Source organism: Eptesicus fuscus, chromosome 15 (assembly GCF_027574615.1).
Source record: "Eptesicus fuscus isolate TK198812 chromosome 15, DD_ASM_mEF_20220401, whole genome shotgun sequence".
Classification (NCBI taxonomy): domain Eukaryota; kingdom Metazoa; phylum Chordata; class Mammalia; order Chiroptera; family Vespertilionidae; genus Eptesicus; species Eptesicus fuscus.
Window position 1 is genome coordinate 41,290,081 of NC_072487.1, and position 19,947 is coordinate 41,310,027.

At 38.4% G+C, this 19,947-nt stretch overlaps 1 protein-coding gene across 3 annotated transcripts in view; it reads left to right on the top strand.

Moving 5' to 3' along the window:
* The window catches only part of VPS13A (vacuolar protein sorting 13 homolog A), a 220,370-nt gene that overhangs the window by 144,790 nt on the left and 55,633 nt on the right, over nt 1–19,947 (top strand). For all 3 annotated transcript variants that reach the window (XM_008142061.3, XM_008142063.3, XM_008142064.3), the window contains exons 46-52: nt 6,812–6,915; nt 10,535–10,817; nt 13,808–14,203; nt 14,464–14,568; nt 14,675–14,821; nt 19,171–19,299; nt 19,703–19,836. In XM_008142061.3, coding sequence (XP_008140283.2) covers nt 6,812–6,915; nt 10,535–10,817; nt 13,808–14,203; nt 14,464–14,568; nt 14,675–14,821; nt 19,171–19,299; nt 19,703–19,836 — 1,298 coding nt within the window. The remainder of the gene's footprint in view (nt 1–6,811; nt 6,916–10,534; nt 10,818–13,807; nt 14,204–14,463; nt 14,569–14,674; nt 14,822–19,170; nt 19,300–19,702; nt 19,837–19,947) is intronic.

Sequence of the window (19,947 nt, forward strand, 5' to 3'; positions counted from 1 at the left end):
TATGAAAAGTGTTGATATTTTCTTTATATGCATTTAATATTTTTGCCCCTTATCACTATTAAGTAATTTGGTTGTGATGAATCTTAGTGAAATTTCCTTTCTGTTTCTTGTACTTGATTTAAGTTTCTTGAATGTATGGATATATACTTTTAACAACTTGAAAACCTTTTATTGTCATTTTTTTTCTTCAAGTATTTTTTCTCTCTTTCCCCTCTCTTCACTTCTTCACTGACCATTGTTAGTGTTTAAATCTGCCCCACAACTCACTAATGCTCTATACATATATTTTTTAGTTTTTTCCCTGTGTTCATTTTGATAGTTTCTATTGTTATCTTTAAGTTCAGTTTTCTTTTTCAATGTCCAATCTTTTCTCATTTACACCAATGTGTTTTTAGCTCTAGAATTTCAATTTGCATTTTTATGTATATTTTCCATCTCCTTTATTCATACATTAATATTTCCCTTAACTTTGAACATATTGAATATAGTTATATAAATGTTGTAATGTCCTTGTCTACTAATTCTATCATGTGTATTATATCTGATTTGTTTGCTTTTATTTATTTTTTTTTTTTTAAAAAATTTTATTTCAGAAAGAAGGGAGAGGGAGAGAGAGAGATAGAAACATCAATGATGAGAGAGAATCATCCATTGGCTGCCTCCTGCACACCACATTGGGAATTGAGCCTACAACCTGAGTATGTATCCTGACCAGGAATTGAACCATGACCTCCTAGTTCATAGGTTGATGCTCAACCACTGAGCCACTCGAGCTGGGCTGTTTCCTTTTATTAATATTTATTTTATTAAAAATTTTTATGTCTGTTAATTTTTATTGGATGCCTAAAATTGTGAATTTTACCTTGCTTGAAATATAATTAGTATTTCTTTTTGTATTCTTGAACTTTATTCTCCAATATAGTTATGTTACTTGGAAAATGATCCTCTTAGTCCTTATTTTTAAACTTTTTAGGTGGGATTCAAGCAGCGTTTAGTTCAGGGCTAATTTTGTACCACTAGTAAGTCACTGCAACTAATACCTTCCATGCTAAACAAGGTCATTTGAAGAAAAAAAATGTCAAAAACTTTTTAAATTTGATAAAAAGTATATATCCATACATCCAAACAACTTTGATTGGTGAGAAAAGGAACTATATGTCAGCACCAGAAATTGTTCTGCCTGCCCTTTTTAGGTAGATCTTTACTAAGCCTTAGAATCCCGAGATTTAAGAGTGTGCTCTACTCTCAAGACTTCAGTTCGGTACTGATCAGCACATTCACAGGAGTAAACTGTCTAAGGCAGGGGTGGGGCACGCCTGGCCCACGGGCCATATAAGGCCTGCAAAATCATTTGGTCTGGCCCTGTCAAGGCACTAGGGGTGAGTTAATTAAATGTGTGACCAAATACAGCAGGCTAATTTTTAAATTTATAATTTTGTATGGCCCATGAATCCTATATAATAAAGAGGTAATATGCAAATTGACCCTCATGCCATAATGATGTCACAAGATGCCTGCCCTGCCCAGCCCCTCCCCTGGTCCACCCCTGATCAGCCTCTCCTACCCCAATTGAGGGTGGGGTGGCTAGCCAGTCCCCCCTACACCCTCAAGGCCGCTCACCCAGGCTGGCCACGCCCCCACGCTTTCCTGGGGCTGGGGGTACCCCAGGCAGGCTGAAGGCATGGTTGTTGGTCAGAGGCAAAGGTCCTGGCTGTCCCTTCCCTAGAGAGTCCAGAAAACCTCAGCAGTGACCAAAGACTAAGACCGAGTGGAAAGGTCCCTGCTGGCACTTATGGCACAAAGTGCCAGGAGGAGGCAGAGCATCTTGAACCTGCAACCCTGGCATCTGCACACCAAGTCTGGGGGAACACCATGCCGGTGGTGCCTGTGGGTGAAAGGAGGAGAGCAAGGAGCTGAGAGGGACCTAGAGTCTTGGGGAGCAGCCTGCCTGCCAAGGTTGCTGTGACCCACGCGCTCAGGCTTGGTCAAAGCCCCTGGTCAGCTCTGCCACTTGCCTTCCAGGTGCGGCTAGCCCTGAGCCTGCTGGCATTGCACTCAGAGAAGAAGCTGTCACTGGGCTCAGTTAAAAGAAATCCAAGAGTAAATATCCTCCCAGCCCCTTTCTACGCCCCAGGCGAGGAGGGGGTAATGGGAAACAGCTGCTGCTTTGCATTTTATAATGAAAAGGACTCCTGCTATGTAGAGAGGAGAGCTGATTTGTTTCCAGCAACAACTAGTGTTTTCCTTGCCCCAGCCCTGAAGCCTGACAGCACCTAGCAAAGGTGTGTCCGCACAGCCATGTTGGCCTGGCTCCTGGAACGTTGGGAGCAAGTTTGAGCTGCATTGATTTAAAAAACAAAACAGTAAAGATTGAAAAGCACCTCTTTGTACTCAAATGGCACTATAAAATGCAGGTTACAGCATCTGATTTTGTCTTCTCTGTTGATTTTGAGGCAGAGTGCAAAGAGGTTCATGGGAAAAGCAGAAAAAAACAAAGGGAAAGGGAGAGGATTCTGCCATCCACAGCATTGAATATTGTTTTTTGTTTTTTTTGTTTTGTTTTGTTTTGTTATTTTTCCTTCTGTTTTCAAGTCAGTATATACCATTTAAACCACTTCATGGCATTAGGTAATGAGCTAATGCTTCCTCTTTTAAGAGCAAGCAGCAGTGCGTTTCATATGAGTCACATACATTTAATCCATTCAAATGGAGCATAATGAGTGGAGAGAATGGTATGTGTCATTATATAAAGAACTTGGCATTATGATGCTATCTGGATGAAGATCTTATTTATTTTGCAATTTAGAGAATGTAGACAAATCTGGCATTGAAAATGAATGTGCATGCTTAAATGCATGACTTTATTTTCATGCGTAATGACCAAACGACAGGTCACCTAGAGGTGCATTGATGGGTCCCATGGCGTGGCGGGTCTGGGTAAGGCTGCGTGGCATGAGCTAGGGCTGGGGGACCTGAGGCTGTGCCCCCCGCCTGGCAGGGCTTGACAGGGGTGGGATTGGCTGGGTCTTGGTGTTGTCCAATGGGGGTGGGGCCGGCCGAGCACTTCTATTATAGAGAAAGGGCAAATGGCAATATTAAAATACTAGTGATCTGGTGCACAAAATTCGTGCACATTAAAAGGGGATTAATTAGAGGAAATAATTAAATATTGCTATTTGCTCTTTCTCTATAATAGAAGTGTTAGAGATGAAAGAAAATTAGTAAAATGTATATGAAAACCTTCCTCCTGTCAGAGTCTGGGGCTCACCACAGGACGCAGAGTCAAGGCCCGCCCATCCACATACACCTCAAAATCGCGTGAGACCCAGACCCGGCTCCCCCCCTCCCCCATTGGGGTAGATCCAGACCCGGCCAGTCCCACCCTTGTCAAGCCCTGCCAGGCAGGGAGTGTAGCCTCAGGTCCCCTGGCCCGGCGCCAGGATGGAGAGCTTGGTCTGAGGTCCCCCAGTCCAGACCGGGGTCGGGAGCATGCCTTTAGGTCCTCTGTCAAGCCCCACCAGGTGAGAGACACGGCCTGAGATCCCCTGTCAAGCCCCACTGGGTGCGGGGAATGGCCTGAGGTCCCTTGTCAAGCCCTACCAGCATGGGGGTACAACCTCAGGTCCCCCATCAAGCCCCGCTGGGTGGGGGCGTGGCCTGAGTTCCCCCGACCCAGCACTGGGGGTGCACCTTGAGGTCCCCTGTCAAGCCCCTCTGGTTTGGGGGTATGGCCTGAGATTCCCTGTCAAGTCCATCCAGGCAGCGGGGTGCAGCCTTAGGTCCCCTGGCCCAGTGCTGGGGTGGGAGGCATGGCCTGAGGTTCCCCGTCAAGCCCCGCCAGGTGGGGGGTGCGGTCTGAGGTCCCTCAGCCAGGTGCTGGGATGGGGGCAATGGCCTGAAATCCCTTGTCAAGCCCCACCTGGTGGGGGGTGTGGCCTGAGGTCCCATGGCCTGGCGTGGGGCGGGGAGAGCAGCCTGAGGTCCCCTAGCCCAGCACTAGGACGGGAAGCGCACCTTGAGGTCCCCTGTCAAGCCCTGCTGGGTGGGGGGGGCATGGCCTGAGGTCCCCTGTCAAGCCCTGTTGGGTGGGGGATGTGGCCTGAGGTCCCCTGTCAAGCCCCACAGGGGGGGTGAGCGTGTAGCCTCAGGTCTCTGCTGATTGCTCGTTGAGGCTCCTTATGGGAACTTGGCCTCAGCTGTGGGTGCAGCCATCTTTGTGATGGAGTGATGGTCAATTAGCATAGTCCCTCTTTATTAGATAGGGCTAGGGGCCCAGTGCACGAAATTCGTGCACTGGGGGTCAGGGGTCCCTCAGCCCAACCTGTCCCCTCTCACATACTGGGAGCCCTCAGGGGATGTCCTACTGACGGCTTAGGCCCTCGCCCCACAGGGAGCGGGCCTAAGCCTCAGTCTGGCCTCCCTTTGTAGGAGGCAACCAGGCTGATCAGGGGAAGGCACCAGCCCCATCACCCTGCTGCTGCAGCCACTGCCAGTCACTGCAGCCACCAAGGTGTTTTCATCAACACAGACTCCAGTCCCTTCACCAAGAAAAAATGACAACTTTCTTTAGGCATTTTCAAGATGTGTCTTTCAGAGAATATGCATTTCTTTCTTTTTTTTTTTTTCCTCACCTGAGGATATGTTTCCATTGACTTTTAGAGAATGTGGAAGAGAAAGGGAAAGATAGAGAAAAACATCAAAGTGAGAGGAACACTTTGATTGGTTGCCTCCTGCATGAGCCCTGATCTGGGCCCCGGCCAGGGAGGAGTCTGCAACCTAGGTACATGCCCTTGATCAGAATCGAACCCAAACCCTGCTGTCTGCAGGCTGAGGCATTATCCACTGAGTCAAACTGGCTAGGGCAGGATATGACATTTCTTAGCCCTCTAGCAGCAGACCTTCATTTTTTTCTCCAGAAGTGTGGTGGGAATACCCTAGATCATCTTTTTGGATTCTTATACCCAAGTTACTAAGAATATAACCAGTGGCATACAGGAAGCTTAGCCAATGTGCAGTCAGAAAAGGTGTTTCCTCTATAGTTCACACCAATCTCGGGCTGGGCCCTGCCCAGGCCTAAAGCCTCTGGCCGAAGCTTTAGGCCTGGGCAGGCCCCTCCAGCTCCCTGTGATCACCGGCTCAGCCCCTGCCCAGGCCTGCCCAGACCGAAAGCCTCTTGGGCAAGAGCGGACCCCCAGCTCCCTACAATCAATCGCAGGGGGTCCACTGCTGCCCAGGACGAAAGCAGACCCCCAGCCCCCTGCCCAGGCGATTGATTGCGGGGGTCTGCTCTGGCACCAGAAGCTTTCGGCCTGGTGCCGGAGCGGACACCCAGCTCCCTGCAATCAATTGCAGGGGGTCCACTGGTGCACCAGGTGGAAGCAACCCCCAGCTCCCTGCGATCGATTGCAGGAGGTCTGCTCGGCATCAGGCCAAAAGCCTCCAGCAGAGGCTTTCGGCCTGGGGCCAGAGCGGACCCCAGCTCCCTTCGCAGGGGGTCCGCTCAGGGCGCCTATGTATGCAAATTAACCGCCATCTTGTTTGGGTTAATTTGCATACTCACCCTGATTGGCTGGTGGGCGTGGCTTGAGCATAGCGAAGGTGCGGTCAATTTACATATTACTCTTTTATTAGGTAGGATTTCATCTAATTCTTGTTTTACTGTGCATGAATTTCGTGCACTGGGCCACTAGTGATATTATAAATATCCAAACGGCCCTTGGCTGAAAAAGGTTCCCCAACCATGCCTTAGATAGTTTACTTAGATCTGTTTGACTTCTCCTTTCCTATACAGTAGCTTCAAAACTATCCAGGCAGCAAGCTGGAGCAGTTTTAGGGCTTTTCTTGATGAATTTTGTTTTTATTTTTGTTTCCTCTGCTGCTGACTAACCAGTGTCTGAAAATCATTGTTTAGTTTTTAGGTTGAGAAGATGTATCTGGTCCCTATTATTCCATTATGACTGAAAGCATAAATTCCTTTTCTTTTATTTATGATTTATAATTAAGTGTTTTAAAAGATGACTGTTGGGCTGTCCTCATTGTTGATTTTTAAAATTTCATTAAGTAGTTAAATATTAATTTTAAGTTTCTTATAGGTATTTTTAGAAATCAAAATGTATTTCTATGGCTTTAACTAGGTGGAGCAAACTATATATATAGAAATAAAATGTAGTAAATTTAAGACTATCCATTTAATCTTAGTTTTCTTATGATTTGTTTAAATTAGAGGATATTAGTAAGATATAGAAGGATAAGAAAATGGTCTTAATAACCAGTTTGTTTTTATCTATCCAAAGGTAAATATAACTGTTTGTAGGTTTATCAGATAATATGTAATAATGAAAACTATGATATCTTTATATCACTGTTGTATGCTACTCATTAGATGAGATACCTCTTCATTCAATGAATAGCATCCAACAGAGACATAAAAAGGTAGGTATTTCCCAGCCTGAGGCTTATTTTTTACTTTGTCATCTAGACATTTAAAACGTGGATGTAATATTTTTTCCTGTGAACTTTTTTACTATTCTTGTCTAAAGAAGTTATTCCTTATCTGGAAGTCAAGAAGATACTACTTTATTTCTTTCTAGAATTTTTAAATTTTTATTTTTGAGATTTCTATAAAACTGTACGAACTTTTCTATTTTTAGGAGAATAATTACATGTTTATTTCTTTTCTGTATTATATAAGCAAGTTAAATATTGCTTTGATCTTTTGTTGGAGTGTTTATGTCTTTAATTAGATTAATTAGTTAAATGTCTTTAGTTTATTAGATTAATGATACTAAATATTATTTTTTTTCTTTCCTAGATTAGAAATCATTTCTCAATCCCACTTTGTGTTTATGAAAGGAATACTTTATTGGGAATGGCTTCACCTGGAAATGAATTTAACATACCATTAGCATCTTACCGGTGATTCTTTTTATCTACTTGTTTGCTCTACGTCTCTTATAGTTTTTAGTTTCTGATTTTGTAGGGATATCTATCTTTAAATTATCAAACTTTCATCAAATCTTTCCTGTTATTATCTGACCTTATATGACTTATATAAGTTTCAGGGCACTTAGAAGTGTTTTTAAAATAAGTATTATTTAATTTAATGTATTTATTTTATACCGTATAAATTATTTATGCTTTACCAGTAAATAAAATTATTACATGCTTGCAATATAGCCATTATAACCATAATCATATATGGGGTAGGCAAATGTAGGTTTACAGTTTTGAGTATGCAAAATACAGAGTTCATTCTTATATTATTACCTATTCATTATTGTATTACTTTTCATATGAACAACTATAAACCTACTTTTGCCCCACCTTGTATATTCACAATTAAAAAAATATATCTAATTGTGTATAATTGGTGGTTTCTGGATTTACATATACTGTTATGAAGTGATTTTTACTTTTTAAAGTTATATAATAGACTTCTTTGGAATTCCTTTAGAAAACAAAATATTGCACATTTATCTGTTGATTATTTTAGAATTTTAATCAGTCTTAAATTTTTAAAGTAACTTGACTAAACTTGATGTAAAATTTTATATTAAGAAAGGATATATTAAAATTGTAACAATACTAATGATGGGCTAGTTTCATAATTATTGGCTTAATATCATAACAAACAAGTATTATTGTTCAGGATATTTAATTTGTAATTGAAAATTTAAAGCAAGGAAAAATGGAGATTTTGGAGAATAAATTCTTCCTCAGAATAAGCATCATGGCTGTCTAAGGTGCTATCCAGAACACATACTAGACATAAACACTTAGACCTATGCTACAGAAGGATGGAGACAAAATTACAAGTAGTGTTTAAATATCCCCTCCCTCTGTTCATCCTGACCCATGCCTAGGAGTTCAAGACTGGATCACTAATGTTTAGAAGGCAATCTAGCAGTTTTAGACATATATTTTCAGGTATTAGACCTGCTCACCCTAATAAACGTTCTATTGTTTAGACCTTCTGACCATAATGAGTATTTTATTACTTAATTTGGACTTGCTGAGGGAAAAATTATATATTATTCAGAGAACAACAATAAAATAATTATTTACAGTACCTGACCATGTTCTAGAGAGGATTATGGGTGGGTTAGAAGACTAAAGAGAACATGTAAGGTATGTTTAAAAATTTCTATGAAGAACCTTAAATTCATTTTGTTTTTGGATAGTAAATATTAATGGCACTATGTTTTATTTTTAATAAATTAGTATTATGTTTTGTGACTATTCGTAGAAAAATTAAGCCATTAGCTATCTTTATACTGTTTTGTTCAAAGCTAAATATTAATTTGTTACATGGAAGTTAATCAATATTTATTAGAATCATTATTAACTAACCAGCTTGGATTCACATTAGATATTCTCCTATTCCAATGCTTAGACATGGGTATACTTACATTTAAGATATGAGCTCTTAAATTAACAAATAGCTATCTTTAATTGTAGAATTTACATATACTGATTCTTAAATTTAATTCATTTAACAGTTATTTAGCAAATCTTTTTATTGTGTATACTAGAGGCCCAATGCACGAAATTCGTGCACAGGTAGGGTCCCTAGGCCTGCTGGAGATCAGGGTTGATCTGTGGGACTACTGGCGGGGCGATTAGGGCCCCCCCCCACCCCCCCCGCTGGCACCTGCGTTGGCCTGCCTGGGGTCTGTGGGCTGGGGGCAGCCCCTGCGTGGAGTGTCTGCCCCCTGGTGGTCAGTGCGCATCATAGTGACTGGTCATTCCACCATTCAGTCGATTTGCATATTAGGCTTTTATTATATAGGATGGTACTGCTGTAGGATTACAAGATGAATTGGCCTGGCTATTCCCCTTGGGAGATTGATATATTATGTAAATACAGAGGTAGAAATTGATGGGTTGTAGAGAGTTACAGAAAGACTTATTGTTCCAGAAAACTGAAAAACAAAGAAGAGATTACCTACATGAATTATAGGTAAAATATAATAATGTGGAGAAGGACAATCTTAAGTGCAAGGAATTACATGAACAAAGATAAGGAGACTTGAAAACAAAGGCTTTGTATAGGTCTATATGATTGGAGTATAGTGTGCAAGTTGGAAGATTAAATTTGAAAGATATTTTTAAGTTCACATTGAGGTAGTTGCTCCTTCACTTTTTTGCACCCATTTATTTATATTTTATCTTCATCTGTAATGTCATCTGTTTTTTTCTTTCCCTCTAAGAACATTTGGCATTCTTCCATTGTAAAACCATTCACTTCAGTTCTTCTCATCCAGAGCCTCTTACCACTGAACATCTTTCTCTCATGTTTTCTCTTCATTTATTTCTTAAACTTTCATATTTCTCTACTTCAAGTTTTTTCTTCAGAACAAAGATTTTTGGGAAAATTGTCACTTCTGCAGAATACTCTGCAGCCACCCTAGAAAGAGTTGTGTGTGCAGGGGAGAAGGAAGTGTCTAATATTATTTCAGAGTCCAGAGTGCCAGTAGTGGAAGTTTCTGGAAAACAACACAGAGAAGTGGATATGGAGGGCTCAGAACTTAGTCTAGCAAGTTTAGGGCACCATTAGACATCAATACAGAAATATGTGTAGATATTAAGAATTTTAGGACTAAAGCTTAGGAAAATAATTAGGGCTAGAGATAGTACTGACAGTTGTTCATCTGTAAGGAACAGTGTCACCATAATTGATTAGTTTTACAATTAGAAAAACATTTCTTAAGTATTTATACGTGGACACAGCTTAGGTTTGAAAAATTGTTAAACCTAAAATGTACTTGAAATGTAAACAAAGACAGTGATATTTAAATTTGTGAATTAATCATATGTGATGCCTATTGATTTTGTCACTATCTTCTTGTAACCACTTCTGCAACTATGCCCAACATTTTAATAAAATTAAGTATCTATTAATAGCTTTAATTTCATTAATCTTGAAAAACTGGTGATTAATTTTTCCAATAGAAATAATTTTTTAGTTCATGAAATCATTCGTGACATGTACTTCCTATTAGGACCACATAGCCAGGAAAGACAACTTATTTAAGTTAAATGTACAATTCACAGATAGTTGTATGTTTGCTTTGCATATGTGACCTATATGATTATTTACTTTCTGTAAGAAACCAGTTGTTATCTTGTAAACATTCTTTTTACAATTTATTTTTTAATTGCAGTTGACATATATTAGTTTCAGGTATACAACATAGTGTTTAGACACTCATATACCTTTCGAAGTGATCACTCTAGTAAGTTTAGTACCCATATGACACTATATATGGTTAATTGTAAACACACATTTAAGACAGTAAGTTTATAAGAAAAATATTTTTCTTTTAAAAGCTAAATAACTATTAATTTCCTGAAAATTAAGATGAAGATAATCTATCTATTGTCTATCTTACCTATCTCTAAGGATGTGAAAATATAAAAATATATTACAGTAGTATGGAGGGAGGTAATTTCATTGTTCTAAAGTTGTAATCATATAATTTAATATGTTTTCTTTTAAAGCATTTCAACATATCCTTTTTAATGTTTTATGCAGATCATTCCTTTTTCTGAAACCAGAAGATGAGGACTATCAAATGTGTGAAGCAATTGACTTTGAAGAAATTATAAAAAATGAAGGCACTTTTCTAAAGAGGAAATGTAAACCTATAAACCCTTCTAAGAAACCATTTATTATTAATGTTGTCCCAGAAAAAGATAATTTGACATCTCTGTCAGTATATTCAGAAGATGGTTGGGACTTACCATACATAATGCATTTGTGGCCACCTATCCTACTCCGAAATCTTCTTCCTTACAAAATTGTTTATTATATAGAGGTATTCTGGAATTTTATTAAATATCTTTGTGTCTATGGTTTTGGTACTGGGGATATGTACTAATACTCAAATGGAAAATAAATGTTTAATCATGCTGTGTAAAAATAGGATTAAAAAATATTTTCAATTAATTCACCTTTGAAATTTGGCTACTAAGTTGATTATAAATTACCTACACAAATGTGATATGTCATTTAGAAAATAGAGATAATAGAAATTTCCTAGACTCACATCATCTGAAGGTAGCCCTTCAGATGAAAATATTGTAGTTTTAGAATATATATTTTTCTATATATGCATGTACATTTCATATATCATACATTTAAGATGTGGATTCTAACTTTTGAAACAAGTATGAGAATTAGTGTTAAATATTTAAGTACTAGACTTAAGTGGAAAATGCTGCTACATTATATTATTCTGATGATAGGTCTCTAAAAGGATTTTATGCCCTACAATGTTCCTTTTTCTTTTAAATATTCTGTTTTAACAAATTATGTCTGATTTCATCAGGATTTTAATACTATATTTGCCATGCCTATCAAATATAAGAAATTCCTGTATTGTAATCTATTAAGTATTGTTTTGGTCATAGTGTATTAATTATTAATTACTAGGATTTACTATATGTATGCACTTCTTTGATAATTTTTTTGGGGGGGTGAAGTTAATATCTATGGTTTAAGAATATCTGTTTTTCTTTATATTTGGCAGATATTCTAGTGGTTAAGAATTTGCACTTTGCTGTCAGGTAGATTGGAGATTTAATCCTAGCTGTATTACTTACTAATTATATGTCTTTAGGCAAGTTATATTGTCTTTCTGAATCATTTGTCCTAATTTATGAAAGGGAGATAGTAATAAATCTTGCATGATTGGAATATGGAGAAATCAAACTAGATGATATATGTAAAGGATTTAGCACATGCCTAGTAGGCACATGATTACCATTCATTTACCTCTCTAACAGCACCACCACTACTATTCTATTTTGTGGATATTAACATGCTAGGTGTCAACAACTTAAATTACTTTTGCTTTAACTAATTTAAGATGAAGAGATTCCTGTGTTATAACAACAGGAAGGAATCAGGTTAGAGATGCTAGAAAACATGGTGACTTATCCAGGCATACTATCTATGTTCCATTCTCATAGAACTTTTAATTTGATGCTTTTAGGGATCACATTCTGTTTGCTAGTTCCCAATGGGTATGACCAATTTTTAGAAAGACAGATTAGCTGTGGTATGAAGAAGGGGTTAAAGAAGACAAGAGCAATTAGGATACTTAAAGTGAGAGGACACAGTGGCAGGCACTAAGGTAATGAAAGTGTGGGTGAAAAGAAATGGTTTTGAGAGATGCATAGATACAATACTATAAACAACTAGAGGCCTGGTGCATGAATTCGTGCATAGGTGGGGCCTGGCCGGCCAGCGCAGATCAGGCCAGGTCGGCCGGGAGGTGGGGCTGTGGGCAGTTGGCAGGCTGGCCCCGCCCCTGATTGGGGTGGGGAGGGGACGATCAGGGATGGGGCCAGCCAAGGGAAGGGGCTCCAAGCGGTTGGTGGGCTGGCCCTGCCTTCTGGTCAAACTCTGGTTGAACTCCCAGTCAAGGGGACAATTTGCATATTACCCTTTTATTATCTACTAGAGGCCCAGTGCATGAAATTCGTGCACAGGGGATATCCCTCAGCCCGTCCTGCACCCTCTCCAATCCGGGCTCCCTCTTGCAATCCAGAACCACTGGCTCCTAACCACTCACCTACCTGCCTGCTTGATGCCTCTAACTGCTCCCCTGCCAGCCTGATCGCCCCTAACTGCTCTCCCCTGCCAGCCTGATACCTCTAACTGCTCTCCCTCATCGGCCTGATCCCCCTAATTGCCTAACTGCCACCTTCTCCCGCAGCGCTGGCCTTCTCCCTTCTGCCTTCTTGTACAGTGCTGGCCTTCTCCCTTTTCCCATGGCACTGGCCTTCTCCCTTCTGCCTTCTTGCACAGTGCTGGCCTTCTCCCTTTTCCCATGGCACTGGCCTTCTTCCTTCTGCCTTCTTGCGCGGTGCTGGCCTTCTCCCTTTTCCCACAGCGCTGGCCTTCTCCCTTCTGCCTTCTTGCGCGGTGCTGGCCTTCTCCCTTTTCCCACAGCGCTGGCCTTCTCCCTTCTGCCTTCTTGCGCGGTGCTGGCCTTCTCCCTTCTGCCTTCTTGCACGGTGCTGGCCTTGTCCCACGGCGCCACTTTCTCCCTTCTGCCTTCTCCCTTCTGCCTTCTCCTGCAGCACCTTCTCCCGCAGCACCTTCTCCCATGGCCTCTGCAAAAGGGACAAAGGCGCTGGATTGGCCTTCACAGCCACTGTGGCTGCCGGCCCTCGGCCCTACCTTCTGGATGAAGCCGGGGCTGCGAGGGCTAAACCCCTTGCACGAATTTCGTGCATTGGGCCTCTAGTACAGGATAATTGGAAATGGGTGATGAAGGATTGTTAAAAATCAAGAATGGGACTTATTTTGGATTATCATCTCTTTTCTCATATATTTTTCATAATTTTTTTAGTTTTCAAAACTAAAATTACTAATGGATAAGATTTCTTCTTTTTTCTTATGCATTTTCCATCATGTTTTAGTTTTAAAACTAAAATTACTAATGGATAAGGTTTTTAAAAATGTTTTACTAGTTATAGTGCATTATAATGTTTACTAGTTCCATTACAGTTTTACATTACATTACTTAGTTTTATCCTAACAATAATCCTTTGAAGTTGATCATTTAGACCATTTTACAAATACGATAACTCATATCTTGAATAATTTACCCACAGACTTGGAGGAAATGTGGAAGTTTACATAGTTGGCAGAGTTAGAACTTGAATATATCTTCTAACTTGTTCAGACAGAAGTATATTTCAAAAGCAGTTCATATAAAATTTGTAATCCTTAAATAGAATTTTTTGGCATATTAATCTAAGACATTAAAAATTTACTATATTTTGTTTATTACAGGGGAATGAACATAGAGTTTTTACTCTAAATGAAGGCTCTTCTGCCCATATTTGTACCGTACAACTGGATAAAGCCATACTACATTTAAAATTACTTGACTATCTTAATCAAGATTGGAAAAGTGAATATCATATAAAACCTAATCAACAAGATATTAGTTTCATCAATTTTACCTGTGTTACAGAAATGGAAAAGACTGATTTAGATATTGCTATCCATGTGACTTATAATCCTGGCCAGACAGTTGTGGCATTTCATAGCCCTTACTGGATGGTCAATAAAACTGGTCGAATGTTACAGTATAAAGCAGATGGAATTCATCGAAAGCATCCACCTAATTATAAAATGCCAGTTCTCTTTTCTTTTCAGCCAAAGCACTTTTTTAATAACAATAAGGTGTGTAAAGTTTTTTAAATTTATTTTTAGCTACTTATTACTCCTTTTTAAACTTTAGAATTTTGAAGAATAAAATAATATGAAACAGGCAGAAATAACATTTGTTAAATATTTGAGGTTATAAAGATTTGAATTTCATATTGGAAAAGGTTTAGTGCATTAACAGTACAATATTTATGCTAAAAAGCAAAATGTATGAATGTAGATTGGAATTTTTAATGGTACTTACATTGTAATATCTTTGAAATATTTTTTCCTAGGTTCAACTTATGGTAACTGATAGTGACTTGTCAGATCAGTTTTCAATTGATACTGTTGGTAGTCATGGAGCTGTTAAATGTAAAGGCATGAAAATGGAGTATCAAGTGAGTTCATTCTGTGCTCATCAAGAAATTTTTATTTAAACTATGTCTATTGACTAATTTATTAAGGAAGTTATGATAATGTAATAATTAATATGTTTTTCCTTAGGTTGGTGTCATTATAGACCTCAGCAGTTTTAACATTACCAGAATTGTGACATTTACCCCTTTTTATATGATCAAAAACAAAAGCAAGTATCGTATATCAGTGGCTGAAGAGGGGAGTGATAAATGGCTCTCTCTCGATTTGGAGCAGGTGGGTAGATGGATTTCAATAATGTAGCTCTTAGGAATTTAATTTTTCCTAGAAGTTAGATAACTGGAATTACTATATGTTTTATCTTTCCATTCCCCCAATTTTATTTCAGTTTCCAGATCATTTATTGAGTATTTGTACCAAGCCCTAGATATTTAATTATTAAAATTCAAAACTTGCCATCGAGAAATATATTTCTTGATAAGGAAGGTAGACATTTAGCAATTACTAACCAAATGGGGTCAAATAGAGCAGTAGAAGACCAGATAAGGTATTAATGCAGGAAAGAGAAGGAAATGATTTATCCTCTTCAGGAAGCTGTTAGTATTGCCTTTAAAGAATAGATTAAGCCAGTTATTTTAAGGTGGTAGTGACTTAGGAGTAAAATATTTCTTTTACTCCATCTTCAGCTGTTAAACCTCTACATAAGAGCTGTCTGAGGGACTGCGGGAGGGTGATAGACTATTTTACCTTTGAAGAAATTTTATTCTAAATATGTTAGGATTATAAGAGAAGTGTTTGCTATTTTTATTCACTATTCTATCTTGCTTTTAAGCCATCCTCTGGAGTCATTCTGGTTGAGCTACTTCCTTTAGAATTTGCTTTAGTGCTGGTTCTGGAGGAAAATACCATCAGTGTGTTTTTACCCATAAAGTTTTTATCATATTTCTTTTATGATGCCTTTTCTTGATAATGAATTCTATTTTTTCTCAGCATGTTGTATATTTTACTCCACTGTTTTTTGGTTTCCATTTTTGTTGAAAATTTGGCTGTGGTTCTGTCATTTCTTTGGAGGTCATCTTTCTTTTCTCCTTAGCTGCCTTCAGACTTCTCTTTGTGTTTGATATTCTGCAGTCATACTATTTGTCTACATGTGGGTTCCTTTTATATATCCTGCCTTACATGCCTTACTGCTAGATCTGTGAGGTAATGATTTTTCATACTTTCTATAAAATTAGCAACAGTTGTCTCTTTAAGTATTCTCCTGTTCATCCATTTTCTCCTTCTGAGCCTTTAATCAGACATATTCTAGTCTTTCATATTCTATTTCCTATGTGTTTTAATATCTTTTTTATGTTTTCTATCTGTATAACTTTCTGTGCTTCAATCTGGATAAATTCTATGTATATTTTCCATAATTTTTTATTTTTACTATGTCGAAACTGCTATTTAAACCTTCAACTGAGTTTTTTATTTGTATTTCTCATTCCCAGAAGCTCCACTTTTTTCGAGTCTGCCTGTTAATTCATTCTTTTAGCAAATACTTATATTGTGTACTCCTATGTGCCTTGTGATAGTTACATCTGCTAACGAAACCACAAGTCCCAGTCTTTGTATAGTTTATATTTTAGTGGAGGTGTAGGGAAACATTAAATGAATAATACCATGATCAATTAGTAAAATATATAATATGTTTAAAGGTGACAAATCTAATGGGGGAATAGAAATAAGATAGGTAAAGAAGCATTAAGAGTTATAATGAATACTCTAGCCAGTGTGCTCAGTGGTTAGAAAATCATCCAAAGGACCAAAGGTCTTGGGTTCAATTCCCAGTGAATGGCATGTACCTGGGTTGTAGGTTTGATCCCTAGCCCTAGCTCTGGACACGTCTGAGAGGCAACCAATCAATGTGTCTCTCTCACATTGAGTATATTCTCTTTCTCCCTCTCTCTTTTTCTATCTCCTTTACCCTCCCTCCCTTCCACTCTCTCTAAAAAAATAAGAAAAAAGAAAAAATTAGTGGAAAAAAATATTCTCAGGTGAGGATTAAAAGTAAAGTCACAGCGAATAAGGAGTGAGTTATAATTTTACATAATGTGGTCAAGGATAGGACTTATTGAGGTCACATTTGAAAGACTTGGAGGCATTGTGAGAGTTAGCAATTGTCAGGAGCTCAGCTGAGCTGGAACTGAGCTGCCAGGTATTGGGGTAGCTGATTAAGACAACAAACCAAAATGAACATAGTCAAACCTTTAATTGCTTACTGACATTGCATAAGCAAGAAGCTAAACTGGAGAAAGCCCCAACTCCCCTGTTCCATTTTTCCTATGGAACAGCATTGGTCAGGGGTCAGGTGGATCAGCAAGACACTGGGGTTGTGTCACAATCGGAGGAGCCCTGAACAAAAGGCTTTTACAGTTTTATGGACCTGGAAGATGGCGGTGAACAAAGGGAAAGGCTCGGAGTGGAAAAATCTGAGTCAGAATAGAGAATATGTGTCTTCAGGGTTCCCCCTCTCACCTTGATAAAGAGGTTTTGCAGAGGTTCCTGAGGGGAGCCTATGCCAACAGCACTACAAAAAGCCTCTGAATAAAGGTGCCTGGGGTAGGAATGCAGGTATGTGTAAGAGCTTGGCTGGAGGTAGGGCTGAGTCATTGACAGTGCAATATGCTGGCTGTGCACCTGGTCTGGTGTGGGGAGGACAGCTTTTCCCTGTGAGGCTTGCTAGGTAAAATAATCACCTTTGGCATTAACTATATTCTGACCTGAGAATTACATGTAGCTTTTTAAGCCAGGAGCTGGGCACTTCAGCAATGTGGATATCTGAAAAAGAGCATTAGTGACAGAAGGATCAGCCAGGGTAGGTGCCCCAAGGCAGGAGAATATTTGGCATGTTTGAGGGAAAGCGAAGTGGCCAGTACTACTGGAAGAAGGAAAAGTAGCAGAGGACAAGGTATAATGGTGATAAAGGGTAATCGTGCAGAACTTTATGAGCCATTGCAAGGATTTTAGCTTTTGCTCTGAGTGAAATGGAGAACTGTTGGAGGGTTTTGGATAGTTAAACATAGTATGCTTTCAATAAATATTTGTTAAATAAACATAGTTTTTATTTTTGTAAATGTTTCATGTGGGTTCTTGGCTTGTTGGATATAGGGCTATCTATATATCTAATTGCAGAGATTTAAATGGCAGCTTTGCTTTGCTTTATAGGTTTTCTAGGTATAACTTTTTCTGTATTTTTATTTACAGTAGTTGTATGTCTTGACTTATGTGTCTATTGCCAATAACATTATTGGGTCTTATCTTTTTAAAAACATATTCTATAGCCGTGTCTTTCAACAGTTTATATTTACATTAATTTCTATTACAACTGCATAACAACTTTTTTTTAAAAGAGATCTTGTCTTATTTTCAATTTCAGTCTTTCTTAAGATATCTTTTCTTTGCTAGTTTAAAAGTCTTATATTTTAATTTTGGCATATCATGGCCAACCTTACCATAAGATTTATGCTCATGATTATTACCTATATAGATTTGTTTAACTTATCTATTATCTCTATTTTCCCACTACAAAAGACAAGTACTTTTCTACTTTCTCTAGTCTCAAGCGGTGGAGCACACAATATTTTTAAAGGATATGCAGCATATCTTTTTAAGCATAAAAGCATTTTTAAGGCAAGGCTACGAGAAGGTAGCAAGCTAGGGGAGTTCAGAGAGCACATCAGTGCCTCATGGGAAGTAGATGTGGATTAGCATTGCTGCTCTTTTGATTCTTCCAGGTTAGTTTCTGCTAGGTTGCAGGAAATCCTGAGGGGAACCTTTTAAGCCTCTTATAGCCTTAACCATGTTCCATCTAGTTCTGTTAATCACCTTTTATGGTTGAATAAAACTGACTCTAACATGTCAGTTCTGCTACATTTTCCAAGGTCATGTGGTGATAATCAGAGGTCACACATGAACAGTCTCACTGAAATACGTGACATCTCCAGTCTGGCCGGGGCTTACAGACAGTTTGCATCTTCATTCCTGTACTTTTAGTTCTTTTAGTTTCAGCTTCTGCTAGTCCAGTCTTCTTTCTGGGTACACTGACTGTCTCCTGTTCTTTCAGTTTGGTTTTCAAATAACCGATGTCCAGGTGGTTTTTAATTTTTTGAACTATTTCCTGTTCTGAACTTTGAATATATCTTTTACTTTTGTACCCTTGTTTGACTTCCCTGAATCAACATTTGGGTGTACTTGGACTACTGCTTAATTACCAAGGGTTGCCCACAGCTGACTCTGATTTTCAATAACTGATCACTAGCTTCCCTTGTGCTCTCTGCTCAGCTTGTTGATTTTTCAAACCCTTCTCTAGATCTGGACCACATTAAAATTTCTGCTTATCATAGCTTTTCGGCTTACTACCCATTACTGCTTGTTTTCACACTGTCCATAAGTGGCAACCCATCTCTAAGAAGGCAGTTTATAACTGTTTACGTAAATAACCCAGTAACCAGAGCACTGTTGAAAGAGATTTATTTTCATTTTGTTTTGTCTACTCTGATGGATTTATTAAAATGATAAAGGTCTTTATGATGCAATATATTGTGGGTTCTAAAAAAAATAAATATATGTAATATATGTTTTAGTGTATCCCCTTTTGGCCTGAGGATGCGTCAAATAAACTTCTTATTCAAGTTGAAAGAAGTAGAGGCCCTCCCAAAAAGATACATTTTAACAAGCAAGAAAATTGTATTTTATTGCGTCTGGATAATGAGGTAATTAATTTGTGTGTGTGTGTGTGTGTGTGTGTGTGTGTGTGTGTGTGTGTGATTAGAGGAGTTAATATTACTTACTAGTATTTAATTTTTTTGTATCAAATAATTTTATCATGATTTTTTTCCCTTTCACCAAAAATGAACAAAGATTTCTTTTTGTGAGGGGGAAAAAGTACTAAAGGGAAACAGTCATAAAACAATTTTGTTATACAGAGTTAGTAGAAGTGCTTAGAATATACATCTGGAATTTGACCCATCTATATGTAATAATTGAGAGCATGGTTTCCCAGACATGCCATATAAAATAAAAATGTCATGAATAGTTTTGTTATTAAATGTTGTTAGTTAATATTCTTTGGAAAATGAGCACATTAGAGAATATTTTCTCTTACTTTTTTTATAGCTTGGCGGTATTATAGCAGAAGTTAATTTGGCTGAGCATTCTACAGTTATTACATTTTCAGATTATCATGATGGAGCAGCTACATTCCTATTAATAAATCACACTAAGAATGACACTATTGAATATAAGCAAAGGTAAGAAGAGGATCACAAATACAATATCCTCTGATTTGAGCAAAGACTAGGTGATGAGACGCTGACTTTATGATGATTTCTTTTTTTAAATTAAGTTTATTTTTATTGATT